The sequence below is a fragment of the Penaeus chinensis genome, chromosome 8, assembly GCF_019202785.1.
Source record: "Penaeus chinensis breed Huanghai No. 1 chromosome 8, ASM1920278v2, whole genome shotgun sequence".
NCBI classification, from domain to species: Eukaryota; Metazoa; Arthropoda; class Malacostraca; order Decapoda; family Penaeidae; genus Penaeus; species Penaeus chinensis.
In genome coordinates, this window is record NC_061826.1 from 41,551,104 (window position 1) to 41,563,603 (window position 12,500).

Sequence of the window (12,500 nt, forward strand, 5' to 3'; positions counted from 1 at the left end):
AATGAAGTTTGGAAAGTTTAGAATTGATAGGCCTAAGTTGCCATAAACTCCCAGATGATGTTTTTGAGGAAACTATGACATAGACTCTTATTAAAATATTCTTTACCACACTGATGCATATTAAAGTAAACATAAGAAATATTTTCCTGGTACATGGATAGAGTAGAGAAGATTTAGAAGTCCTGTCTTCTCCACTACAAATTTTTAAGCATGTCCTATAAGCCATAATCGTGGTACCATCTTGCAAGGGCTGTCAAAAACTCCCCACTTCCCCCTCCCCACAATGACTGAAGCATATATGTCGATAGCTAGTAACTCTCTTACCACCCAGACAGTTTTCTCCAACCGCACCCATCATATCATAACATAAGCTTCGAATCCCCTGAGTCCCCCCTCTCCCCAAACTGATCGGTTCGTGGTGAATAAGCTGAATGTACGAATACTTGATTATGACAGAGAGTGAGAGAGTCTGACAGGCGTTAGAAGTCTGGCAGGATGGTAGGGTGCAGGAGATGACTGTGTTCTAGCTTGACTGTGAGTGAGAAGTGTACACAGTGTTGGTTCCCTCTTCTGTGGTGTTGTAAATGGAGCATGGGATGTGGTAGTGAGAATGGGAATCCTGGTATCGTTTGGTTTACTTTGTCTCGCTAAATCCATTTTTCTCCTTCCCCGTTCACCTTTCACAAGATGTAATTGATATTTCATATGTACAGTTCATTCCTGTTTTATTATTATTATTTTGATTTTTATAATCTTTCATATATATATAAAAAAAAATATGTATTTAGGCTTTGTGTGTTTAGTTTGCTTTTTTAAAAAAGAATTTGAACTTGTTTAAGAGCAGTAGACAGAAGCAGTGTATCAGTGCCAATATTGTTAGTATTTGCAACCTGGCAGCTTAACTAAGATTTACCTAATGTTAATGTATTTTATTTCTTTCAGGATTAGCTTGCCAAAATGTCGGACAGCGAGGCTAGCTACCACTCCGACTCTGACCATGAGAAGTCCAGGGGAGGAAGTGATAGTGAGGTGAGGGCTCGCTATTTGTGATTGTTCAGTTCTTTCCTTGGTGGAATCTTCTTTTTCTCTGTCTTCTTTCTCTTGTCTCTTTTTCTCTGTCTTTTCTCTCTGTACAAATTTTATGATTGTTTTCATGGCTTCTTTGCCCTTTACCATGCAGTCATTGAGTCTATAGTTATGGAAAAAACAAGATATTGTATGGTAGCCTTTAGTAATATCAGGTGTCATAGATACCTCCTTTTTTCCTCTTTTTTCCCTTTCTTTCTTTCTTTTTTAATGATAGACTGCACATACTTCTACCTTCTCCAGCTCTACCATTCATTTTATAGGAATCTCAAGTATTCACTCACAACTTAGTGATTCAATTCACCTTCATTGCAGTCAGACTGCCAATTAAAACCACTAAAACCTCACTTATAGCAATGCATACGGTTGTGTTAGCAATACTGTCCAAATCAAAAGATCTCACTCTTAATTACTCAGCTTGTATATTCACTTCTCTCTTTTTACATTTCATGCTGCCATTGCTAATTGAATTTCCTGTGATGACCGCTTCTGACAGGGAGAGCAGCGCAGGAGTCGTAGCCGAAGCAGGAGTGGGAGTCGCAGTGTGAGCAGAGGCCGCAGCGCCAGCAGAAGCAGAAGTCGCAGTGCCAGTGGCAGTAGGAGCAGGAGCCGCAGCAGATCTGGGAGTAGGAGTCGGAGCAGGAGCAGAAGTAGGAGTCGCAGCAGAAGCCGCAGCCGTAGCAGGAGTAGAAGCAGGAGCAGAAGTAGGAGCAGGAGCAGAAGCCGAAGCCGTTCGGTGAGGTCTGATGAGGCAGAAGAGGCAAGGAGTGGCGAGGAAGAAATCAGCGGAGATGAAGAGCCAGCGGACGGGGAGGATCTTGCCAACTCAGTAGGTGACCTTTAGTTGTCTTTTTTTGGCATTTATAGTTTCATTGTTTTAACTGAATACCTGTTCATTTATGAACATAAATACTAGTGTTTATATGCTGTCTTTCTGAAAAAAGTAACATCAATAGTTAAATATTTGCTACAGATATTTCCTTTATATCCTTCCACCTTCTTCCTTTCTAGTAATTTTTCCTATGGCCCAATATATATGTATATCATCCAAGGACTTTCTCTCCCTTCATCCAGGAGTATGACAGTGAGGAGGATGAGGAGGATGACCGCCAGCCTAAGAAGAAGAAGAAGCGAGGAATGGTGTCTGACTATTTCTTGGAAGAGGCTGAGGTCGACGACGATGAAGGGGAAGATGATGATGAGGACGAGGTGGGTTTGTCTCTCTTGTCTCATCAGGATGCTATTTTTTGGCTCGGGATATGCCTCAGCTTGTTGTTGTTATTTTAAGGGGGGATAGGAACTCTTTATTTTGGGATATCCTTGTCATGGTTGTTACTTTCTGTGACTATGTTCAGTGTATAAAAAAGAGAATCTTCTGATATTTTTATAACATAGATATTTGATTAATTAATTTATTTATTTGTTTTATAACCAGGGAGACTACTATGATCTACTGGGGAATGAGAAGGAAGAAGTGGGTGTTACAGCCAGGGAGATTGAAGCAAACCGCCGTGCTCACAGTGTGTGGGAGTGAGTATTTGCATATGTATTTTTGAATAGTAAATCCAGTTTTGAAAGCTTTCATAGATTTCTTGTATTATTTAAGTCGTTTAAACATCATTATTGATGAGAAAGCTCATATATTTGTTTTTTTGAGGAGGATTATGACTGATGTTGTGTGTGTATATATATATATATATATATATATATATATATATATATATATATATATATTATTCATAGATTTATTCATAGATTTATTCATAGATTTATTCATGGATTTAACATTTAGAAAAGCAAATGAGAGAAAAAACTAGATATATGGCAAATGACCAACCAACTAAACACTTCAATTTCAACAGCAATGAACGAGAGGAGGAGATTGAAGAATACTACCGTCGCAAGTATGCTGAGGAATCGTCAGCTGCCATGCGCTTTGGTGAGGGAGGCGAAGAGATGAGCGATGAGATCACCCAGCAGACTCTCTTGCCCGGTGTGAAGTGAGTAGCCCTGTGTTTGTTGATTCAGGTTTGAAATTTTGATTGGTATAGGAGGTGGCGTTTGATTAAAATCTCTCCGGTGTTGATATATTCATATCTGGGACATTCCCACCAAACTCAGGAATTTGATATTGATATGATTTTGGGATATATCTACTGAAATGAACATTCCCTTGATGTTTCTCTTCCATTACAGGGATCCCAATCTTTGGATGGTCAAGTGTCGCATTGGTGAGGAGAAGATCACCTGCTTGCAACTGATGCGCAAAATGATTGCTTACCAGTTCACAGAGGAGCCGCTGCAGATCAAATCAGTGGTGGCTCCAGAGGGTGTGAAGGGGTACCTCTACTTTGAGGCCTACAAGCAGACCCACGTCAAGGCAGCAATGGAAGGCGTGTCAAACCTCAGGCTGGGGACATGGCAGCAGACCGTAAGAGATTAATCAGTTTTGAGTGTGATAGGTGTAACTTTGAAGACTAATGTTGAATCATAAAAACTAAGGATATTTGAAAAATAACCAGAACATTTAATAGGAAATTTCGTTTTGGTGAATTGGTGTGTGAACTTAAGTATTGAAAGAAAAGAGGGAGTTCTAATGATTGCCTCTTGCAAAATCTTGTAGATGGTGCCCATCAGTCAGATGACAGATGTGCTGCGAGTGGTGAAGGAAGTGCCCACTTTGAAGCGTGGAGCCTGGGTCAGACTCAAGAGAGGTGAGTTGTTTTTATTACCTTACCGGGAGGATTGTTTTTACCCCAGTCAGCTAATGGGTAAAGATTAAGACTTGTATTCATGAAAGGTCATAGATTCTGAAATGTGTCTTTGAATCCACAGTTTGGTTGGTATATCCTTGCAAAAATGCCTTGGATACCCAGTATATATTTATTTCTAGTTAACTGCATTAATATTAAAATGTGGTACCTGTGCAAGTCATTGTTGAAATTTGTTGGGGGTAGTCTTTGACCAAGTCTTAGACAAATAGAGTAATAGGCTATGGAGTATATAAGACAGTGGCTAGTGGATAAGGGATGTTAGGTTGCAAAATAGAAAAAAGAAAATATCACTTTTGTGAAGAATTGAATAGCTCCCTCTTCACATAATTTCAAGAAGATTATGAGACCATTCATAAGGGAGAACCTGTACTTTTTTAAAATAAATCTACCCATTTCCAGGTATCTTCAAGGATGATTTGGCGCAGGTAGACTACGTTGACGCTTCCCAGAACAATGTTCACCTGAAGCTCATCCCACGTATTGACTACACTCGCATGAGAGGAGCATTAAGGTGAACCATTGCAGAGAGATATCTTTATTTTTTAGATATGTCCATGTCTTGTACTTTTTCTATTTTTTCTTCAGCCTTTTTCTCTATAGATGTATTTTGGTCTCTGTGTCTCCTACTTCTCCTTGCATGGAGGTGTTGCTTTATTTGTAATAAATTCCATTTTATAAAGATTTGGTAATATAAGTTTTAAAGTAAATGTGAACCCAGTGATGCTAGATATTTACCCTGTTTACAGTGGTTTGTTTTGTTTCTTTTGTTTACACATGAATGGTTTCATAAACAATAAGTCACCAAGGAATGTTACTAGGCCTACCTGGTCTCTCCTGTTTTTTGAGTTCTTGTGAGAAAGCTTTTACTCCTATTGCTATTATTGATTATTCTTGGTATAATGTTAATTATATAAATAGGGCAGGTCAAATAGAATTAATGATTGACTCCTTGGTGCTTAAGTGGTTCTCGAGCCATCTATATATAAACAAATAATGAAATATCTATAGTAAACAGTGTATGTATATGTGCACTCCCAGCATAAGTGGGTTCACTGCTTTTGCATAATGTTGAATTCTCCACAGATTCAGTTTTTATAAACATATTATGAATTATAATAATTTTTATTTCTACGTTTTCATCAATCTTTTTTTTTAATGCGGTCATGTTTTTGCACGATCTGTAGTATTTTTCAATAATTTTCACACCAGCATGTGAAACCATGTAGATTTGGGAAAGTTATAATCTTACGATTCACCCAACAGATCTAGCCAGTCCGACAATGACCTCAAGCGAAAGAAATTCCGCCGCCCGGCACAGAAGCTCTTTGACATTGATGCCATCAGGGCCATTGGTGGGGAAGTTACGCAAGATGGTGACTTCCTCATCTTTGAGGGCAACCGTTTCACGCGCAAGGGATACCTGTACAAGACCTTTGCCATGTCAGCTATCATGGCTGATGGTGTCAAGCCAACACTTAGTGAACTGGAGAAGTTTGAGGAGCAGAGTCTGGCAGATATGGAGGTATGGATTTTTTTCCTGCTCTCCCAGTTTGTAAAACGGTTGTTCCCAACATGTAAAATATATAATATTGTTTACAGCTTAGCTTATGAGCAGATTCTATCAAATTATGGTCAAAATCATTATTCTTTTTATACAGACAAAAATATATGCACTTTGTTCAAAGAATTTGATATAATTTTTGTCTTGATTGTAGAGAGAATGGTTTATAATCTCAAAGCTAAATCAACCTTTAATTATTTCTCCAGCTCACCACCTCCAATCGCGAGGATGAAGGGCACAGCTTCGCACCCGGGGATAACGTTGAGGTGTGCGAGGGTGAATTGATGAACTTGATGGGCCGCGTCACACGTGTTGATGGTAAGTGTACAAATTTTGTGTTTTGTCCTGGAGATATTATTTATTTATATATTCATTTTTTAACCCATAGGTGGCAAGACTACATTGCCATGCCCAATGTAAAAAAAAAGTTCATCTATTGTCTTTACATAGATGGCTCTACAAGTGCTTAGTCACCTGTTTACCCTTTTCCTTGAGTTTTTGAAAGTGTCATATCTATTATTTTATTGTCTTTAACCCAATGGCGTCGGGTCACGCCTATAGGCGTCATAACAATACAGCCGAAATGTGGCGTGCGGCTGTCCGCCGCGGCGGCGCGCCAAAGCGCCCCGAGGCAATGATTCGGCTTGATGTACCGAATTCACGCGCTCAGAGTCGGCGCGTTGCCGCGGTTCGCCAGAGCGTAGAGTTTTTTTTTAATTTTCTATACCCGTCGCCAATGGGTTAATGTAATTGATATTTTATTAACAATTTAATAATCATAATATCAATAAGAATGATAACAATATCAATATTAATAGTAGTAGAAAGAAAAAAACACTTTCCCACAAATTCATGGAATGGGGAAATCAGGTGCAGTAAGTAGGGCCTATTGATAGACTCCTTATTGGCTGAGCACACGTGGAGACAGCTGTATGTAACAAAATTCACAAAAATCTACAGGGGACAGTACATAAACCCAAAGGCATTGGGTTAATACTCTCACATTTAGAGCCTAGTTTATTAGTATTTTGATATTCATTTTTAGATTTCATTTGCATTAGAATGAAATATATTGCTTTGCTTTTCAGGCAACAAGATCACCATCTTACCCAGGCACGAAGACCTTAAAGATGAGCTTGAGTTCATGGCTCACGAGTTGAAAAAGTATTTCAGCCAGGGAGATCACGTGAAGGTGATTGCCGGCCGCTACGAGGGAGACACTGGGCTTATTGTCCGTGTAGAGGAAAACATGATTGTCCTCTTCTCCGACTTGACTATGCACGAGCTCAAGGTGAGGAGAGTCTTCTTGTCAGATTTTGCCCAATTTGCTATCATTTCTAGCAAAATGGATTTGTTGCTGTACAGTTTAGAAATATGTGGTTAAATCTTACTTTAATGCTTGCTTTTGCTCGGTAGGTCTTGCCTCGAGATCTCCAGTTGTGTGCGGACGTAGCAACAGGTGTGGACTCCCTTGGACAGTACCAGTGGGGAGACCTGGTGTCGCTAGAGTAAGCGGGTGCTATTTTTCTTCATTCATCCATCCTTTGTTATCTCTTTTTTTTATTATTCATTTTTCTTTATTCCATCTGTTGAATTTTGTGATTTCCAGTATTCTTCCATTTGTTTTTATTCTTGACATATAGGATCTTACAGAACTTGTGCTTATTTCAATTCGTCTCCCACCTCGCAGTGCTCAAACTGTCGCTGTCATCGTGCGGCTGGAGAAGGAGAACTTCCAGGTTCTCAACATGCATGGCAAGTTAGTTCATGTCAAGCCCCAGGCTGTGCATAAGAAAAAGGAGAACCGTAGAGCCATGGCCCTCGACTCAGAGCAGAACACCATTCAGGTCAAAGATGTCGTTAAGGTTATTGATGGTCCACATTCGGTAAGTTTATCCTCCATTTTCATTGAATTTGTTTGGTTTTTATATGTTAACTATTACTTTATTTATTTCAAGTAATTATTTATCCTTTTTTCTTGCTCTTTCTCTCATGTCTTCATTCAAGACTGCCTATCCTGTTTATAACCTAAAGTTGGAATGAAGTATATTGAAGCAGACACGAATACTGAAGGAATTTTACATTAGATTAATTCACATGTGTATTCATCCCATGTATAAGATTCCTAAGATGAAGAAAAGGACAAGCTTCATCATGTGCTTTACTAGTTTTCACAGTAAATGTTATCTGCATTCTCTCAGCATCCATTTAGTCTTCAGGTGTCTCATACAGTGTTTTCTGTATGTACCATTAAAGTTAATATTTAAGTTTAATCCAGATCTGTAGTGTGCATGTGCCATGGGAGTGCCCAAGATCAACTTTTAATACACCACTGAAGGTGCCTTAATGTTTAACCCAGTGCTGACCGGCATGACGTGTACATATGTGCTATGCCCACTGTGAGTTACTTGTTTGATTGTTTTTACACATAGATGGCTGCACTTGTACTAAATCCCCAATGAGCCAGTTACGAGTACTGCCTGTCTCGCCCGTTTACCCTTTTCTTTGATTTCCCAAAAATATTTTACGTTATCTTATTTTGCTGTTACTAATGTCTATAACATTATAGTAATTATAATGTTTATAATAAAAAGAACACCATCGACATTTATAGCATAAGTAAAAAATATTTTTTTCCCTCCAATTCAAATTAGGTACAGTCACAAAGTTTACTAATTGACTACTTTGTGGCTAAGCACAGCAGAGCCATCTATGTGCAGAGATATTTCACAAAAAATATAGAAAATAAGCACAGCATTTTCCCATTTTTTATTAATTTTCCTCGGTGGCATTGGGTTAAGTTCAAATTTTAATCCTCCACACACACAGAACAAGTTGGTTAGTCCCACCAATCATGTATTGATACGTAATAACAATGTCATCAACTATATAGAAAACATGGAGTTAATTTTTTATTCTTAGTATAATGAAACAAATTTTAATATTTTCATGTCAAATATGTTTGTGAGAATTCATTTATATGTATTCTAATAAGTTGGGGGATATTCAAACTGCAGATATAACCTGCAATAGTGAAAAGAAAGTCCCAGAGAGATTTCAGACACACAAAAAGGCAACATTATTTCCCATCTATTAGCATTGCCATGTAATATAAAAATCATAGTGGTTGACTACCAGTTATTATCACACAAATATCAGATCTTTTATGTAAAACAGCACCTTCAATGTGGTATTAACTTTATTGATGTATACAGAAGATGCTTTTAGGTGTTGAGAGTTGTGAATGTAAGGACTAGATTAAAGTCAAGTCATTTTAAAAATGAACTTTATTGTGTGTGTATCAGTTCACTAACAAGTTCCTGTTTCTGAATTTCAGGGTCGTCAAGGTGAGATCCGTCATTTATATCGCAACTTTGCCTTCCTCCACTCGAAGATGATGATTGAGAATGGTGGTATTTTTGTGTGCAAGACAAGGCACTTGGTTCAGGCTGGTGGTGCAAAGGTGAGCCATGATGTAGATTCTATTGCTAAAGAATAGTTATACATATGTGAAATTTTAACCACCAGTACTACATTTAGCACTTCTTTGAAGTGCATTAATCTCCTTGTTATTTATAGAGACATGCATTTATCCCCCATTCTCTTTCGGTAGTCCACAGGTGGAGGCCTGGGAGTGGGTGGAATGGGCATGGGCACGGGATTCATGTCCCCTCGCCTCAGCTCCCCTGCCCACCCTGCTGGTGGAGGTGGAGCTCCTGAACGAGGAGGGGGTGCAGACCGTGGCTTTGGGGATAGGAACCGCGGACGAGGACGAGGGAGAGGCATGGGACGTGATCGCGGTATCATTGGACAGACTATTAAGATCACACAAGGACCATACAAAGGTAGTTTTTCCTCTTTTTGGTGTTTATTTTAATTGTGAAGCAGAAATAGCAGTATTGCCAGGAAGTTTGATACATTATAGGGGCAAAAAGGCTGATCCTCTTATCACATTTTCCAGGTCATGTTGGTATCGTCAAGGATGCCACTGACACAACTGTGCGTGTGGAGCTCCACTCCAAGTGCCAGACCATTATTGTGGACAGATCCCGTGTGGCAGCTGTGGGGGCCACTGCCAGGTCTGGATCAGTCACCTCCTATGCCCGCACTCCTACCTGGGCCGGCTCAGCTACTCCTATGTATGGCAACACTGGTTCACGCACCCCGATGTATGGCTCACAGACTCCGCAGTACGAAGGGTCTCGTACACCTCATTATGGCAGCATGACTCCATCACACGATGGTTCAGCAACTCCTGGGAGGTAAGTCAAGAGATTGTTACCATGCCCTTAGTTTATACCATAGTGTGTCTTGTTTTTTGTTTAGCTGTAGGAAATTAAGCTTTCACCTGATTTGGCATCTCTTTAATACCAAAATGTAGCTGTGGCTTGTATTATCATATTATGTGATAAGGTCATAAATTTTACATTTTGCTGATTTGAGGTTATAATGAATTCAAGTATTCTACTTCAGCTTATGTAATGCATCTTGTATATCAATCTCCAGACAATCAGCGTGGGATCCTACCATCACCAACACTCCTGCAAGGACTTCAGAATTCGATGAGTACTCCTATGATGATGCCTCACCTTCCCCAGCTTACAATCCTGGTTAGTAATAAGGGAGTTGCTAAAATAGATACTCTTTAGGAGTTGTCTGAAAACCTATTGTTATCTGTTTTTTTTTATAATAAATTCCACTTAGATTCCACTTAGAAGAATTGAGATGTACAGACTGTAATTACTGGCTTTGGAGATTGCCTAATTTTTCCATCAAAATACACAGGTACTCCAGGCTACCAGTCTGATGCAGGCCAGGGTCCATACACCCCTCAGACCCCTGGCACAGTGTACAGCTCAGACCACAACTACAGCCCATACCAAGCTGAGCCCTCGCCTTCAGGATACCAGCGTGAGTAATTTTTTAATAGTTTACAAAAAGAAAAGATATGAATGAGATTGAATATCTTCACAACACAAAAGATATATTGTATTGTGATGATACTTTATCTCATTTGCATTTAATGTAATGAATATGGTTCATTTTACAATTAGAATTTACTTTGAAGTTTACAAGTTGATGACATGCTGTTCTTGTAAAAGGATGCATTTCAACATGTTTACTCATGTTTTTTGTGTGTTTTTACAGCTGGTGGAAGTCCTGCTGGATATGTTGGAACCCCAAGTCCAGGTGCTGGATTCCAGGGCTCCCCTTCACCTGGGTCAGGTTATGCTTCTCCATCTCCTCTAGCCTCATACAGCCCCATGACACCTGGAGCTCCTTCCCCCTACAATCCTCAGACACCAGGAGCAGGTATGAGAGGCTGTGTTTAAATTTTTACCTAATGTATTATTTTTAATATTTTCTTCAGCATTATGAAGTAATTTTGTTTATAAATCTAAATCTGAATCTTTGTTGTCAACTTTTTTGTTTATGTATTTCTGTTATGATTATAATTATTTTAATTATTATGATTATGAATATTATAATTATAATTTACAATTACAATTATCATAACAATAATTATTGTAATGAAAATAATACTAATGATTATTATCATCATCATTCAGGAGTCTATCTTCTGAAATCTCACTGGAAGGAACTATCATACTTTTCTTGTGTCAACAGGCCTAGATTCTCTCAGCATGCATGACTGGCAGACAACGGACATTGTGGTAAAGATCAAGGTGACCCACGATGACTCTGGTCTGATTGGCCAGACAGGTGTTATCCGAGGAGTCTCTGTAAGTACCACAGGGCCTACCCCTTGTTCAAATTTGAAGTTAAATGAAACTGGAACTTGTTTGTGTTTGAGCAATTGTTCTATGTGCAGAGAATCATGTTGATATTTTCTTTTTACAGGGTGGGATGTGTTCAGTGTTCCTGCCAGAGGAGGAGCGAGTTGTCAATATTCTTGGGGAGCACCTGGAACCTGTGGATCCTGACCAGGGTGATCGGGTCAAGGTCAGTGGAATTGATTCTGCTGAAGTGGCTTTTCTTCTCCAAAGTGTATTTTTATTCTCCTGTCTCTCAAATAACATTTCTTCTCACTCCCACTTCTTTTTTTTTTTGTTCCTCCTCCACTTGTCTTTGTTCTTGTTCTTCAATTTCTTGCCCCCCCCCCCCCCCTCTTCTTGTTCTTCGCCTTCCCCTTTTCACTCTCCTTCTTGTCCATCTTTTTCTTTTTCCCCATCTTCTCTTTCACTTTCTTGTCTTTCTTCTTTTTTTTCCCTGTTCTCCTTCAACTTGTCCATTTTCTGTCCCTTGTATTTATTGTCTTTGGAATATAATTTGTCAGCCTTTAAAAAAATGTTGTGAACATTCTAAGTGACAATGATGAATATTTAATATTACCAGTGTATACTTACTGTACATCTAATATAAACATAATTTTGAAAACCTTTTTCACCTTTCCAGGTAATCTTTGGTGAAGAAAGGGAACAGACAGGGAACCTCCTTTCCATTGATCACAGTGAAGGGGTGGTGAAGCTGGACCATGCTGATGTGAAGATGTTGCAGTTGCGCTACTTATGCAAGATGAAATAAACATCAGTATGCCTGTGAGTGCAAGCTTTTCTTGCTGATGCCATGAAAGAGGCATGACCCCTCCCATCCCCCCCCCCCCCCCTTTCTGCCTAAGGCTAAAAGATGTATGTAGGTCTATATATATGAGAGTAGTACTTTTATTTTTAAAGCAAGCACATTAAGCCTTGCTAGATTTGTGTGTCTGCAGGTGGCAGGTTGGCTGAGCTCCAGTCATAATAAATGTAAATTTAATTATGTATTGGAAGTAAAAGAATGTCCCTCAATGGTTGAGTGAATTGGATAGGTACCAGAATGTCAGAGACCCAAGATTTAATGCTTTGATAGAGGAAGTGACATAGTTTCATTCACATTTCCATGTACATATCATGTTTTCATACATACATCTGATTATAGAGTACATACACAGATATGATTGCGAGTACCTGTATTGTGTATTGCAGAATTTAAGTCAGTGCTGTAATGTTTGGTGAATGAGAGAGCCTCAAAGTTATTATTATGTTCTGTATGTCAAGTGTGACAAGGAGCGTGATGTC

General features: G+C 39.0%; 1 protein-coding gene across 1 annotated transcript in view; it reads left to right on the forward strand.

Annotated features, from left to right (window-relative positions):
* The window catches only part of LOC125028001 (transcription elongation factor SPT5-like), an 18,381-nt gene that overhangs the window by 5,299 nt on the left and 582 nt on the right, over nt 1–12,500 (forward strand). Inside the window, exons 2-23 of the mRNA XM_047617246.1 lie at nt 943–1,029; nt 1,583–1,915; nt 2,161–2,295; nt 2,522–2,616; nt 2,949–3,086; nt 3,283–3,517; nt 3,710–3,800; nt 4,260–4,371; nt 5,124–5,382; nt 5,628–5,739; nt 6,510–6,712; nt 6,838–6,929; nt 7,112–7,307; nt 8,759–8,884; nt 9,035–9,266; nt 9,383–9,683; nt 9,928–10,031; nt 10,207–10,332; nt 10,570–10,734; nt 11,050–11,165; nt 11,284–11,385; nt 11,839–12,500. The exon at nt 11,839–12,500 is cut by the window's right edge and continues 582 nt beyond it. Coding sequence (XP_047473202.1) covers nt 958–1,029; nt 1,583–1,915; nt 2,161–2,295; nt 2,522–2,616; nt 2,949–3,086; nt 3,283–3,517; nt 3,710–3,800; nt 4,260–4,371; nt 5,124–5,382; nt 5,628–5,739; nt 6,510–6,712; nt 6,838–6,929; nt 7,112–7,307; nt 8,759–8,884; nt 9,035–9,266; nt 9,383–9,683; nt 9,928–10,031; nt 10,207–10,332; nt 10,570–10,734; nt 11,050–11,165; nt 11,284–11,385; nt 11,839–11,967 — 3,474 coding nt within the window. The 5' untranslated portion in view covers nt 943–957 and the 3' untranslated portion in view covers nt 11,968–12,500. The remainder of the gene's footprint in view (nt 1–942; nt 1,030–1,582; nt 1,916–2,160; nt 2,296–2,521; nt 2,617–2,948; nt 3,087–3,282; nt 3,518–3,709; nt 3,801–4,259; nt 4,372–5,123; nt 5,383–5,627; nt 5,740–6,509; nt 6,713–6,837; nt 6,930–7,111; nt 7,308–8,758; nt 8,885–9,034; nt 9,267–9,382; nt 9,684–9,927; nt 10,032–10,206; nt 10,333–10,569; nt 10,735–11,049; nt 11,166–11,283; nt 11,386–11,838) is intronic.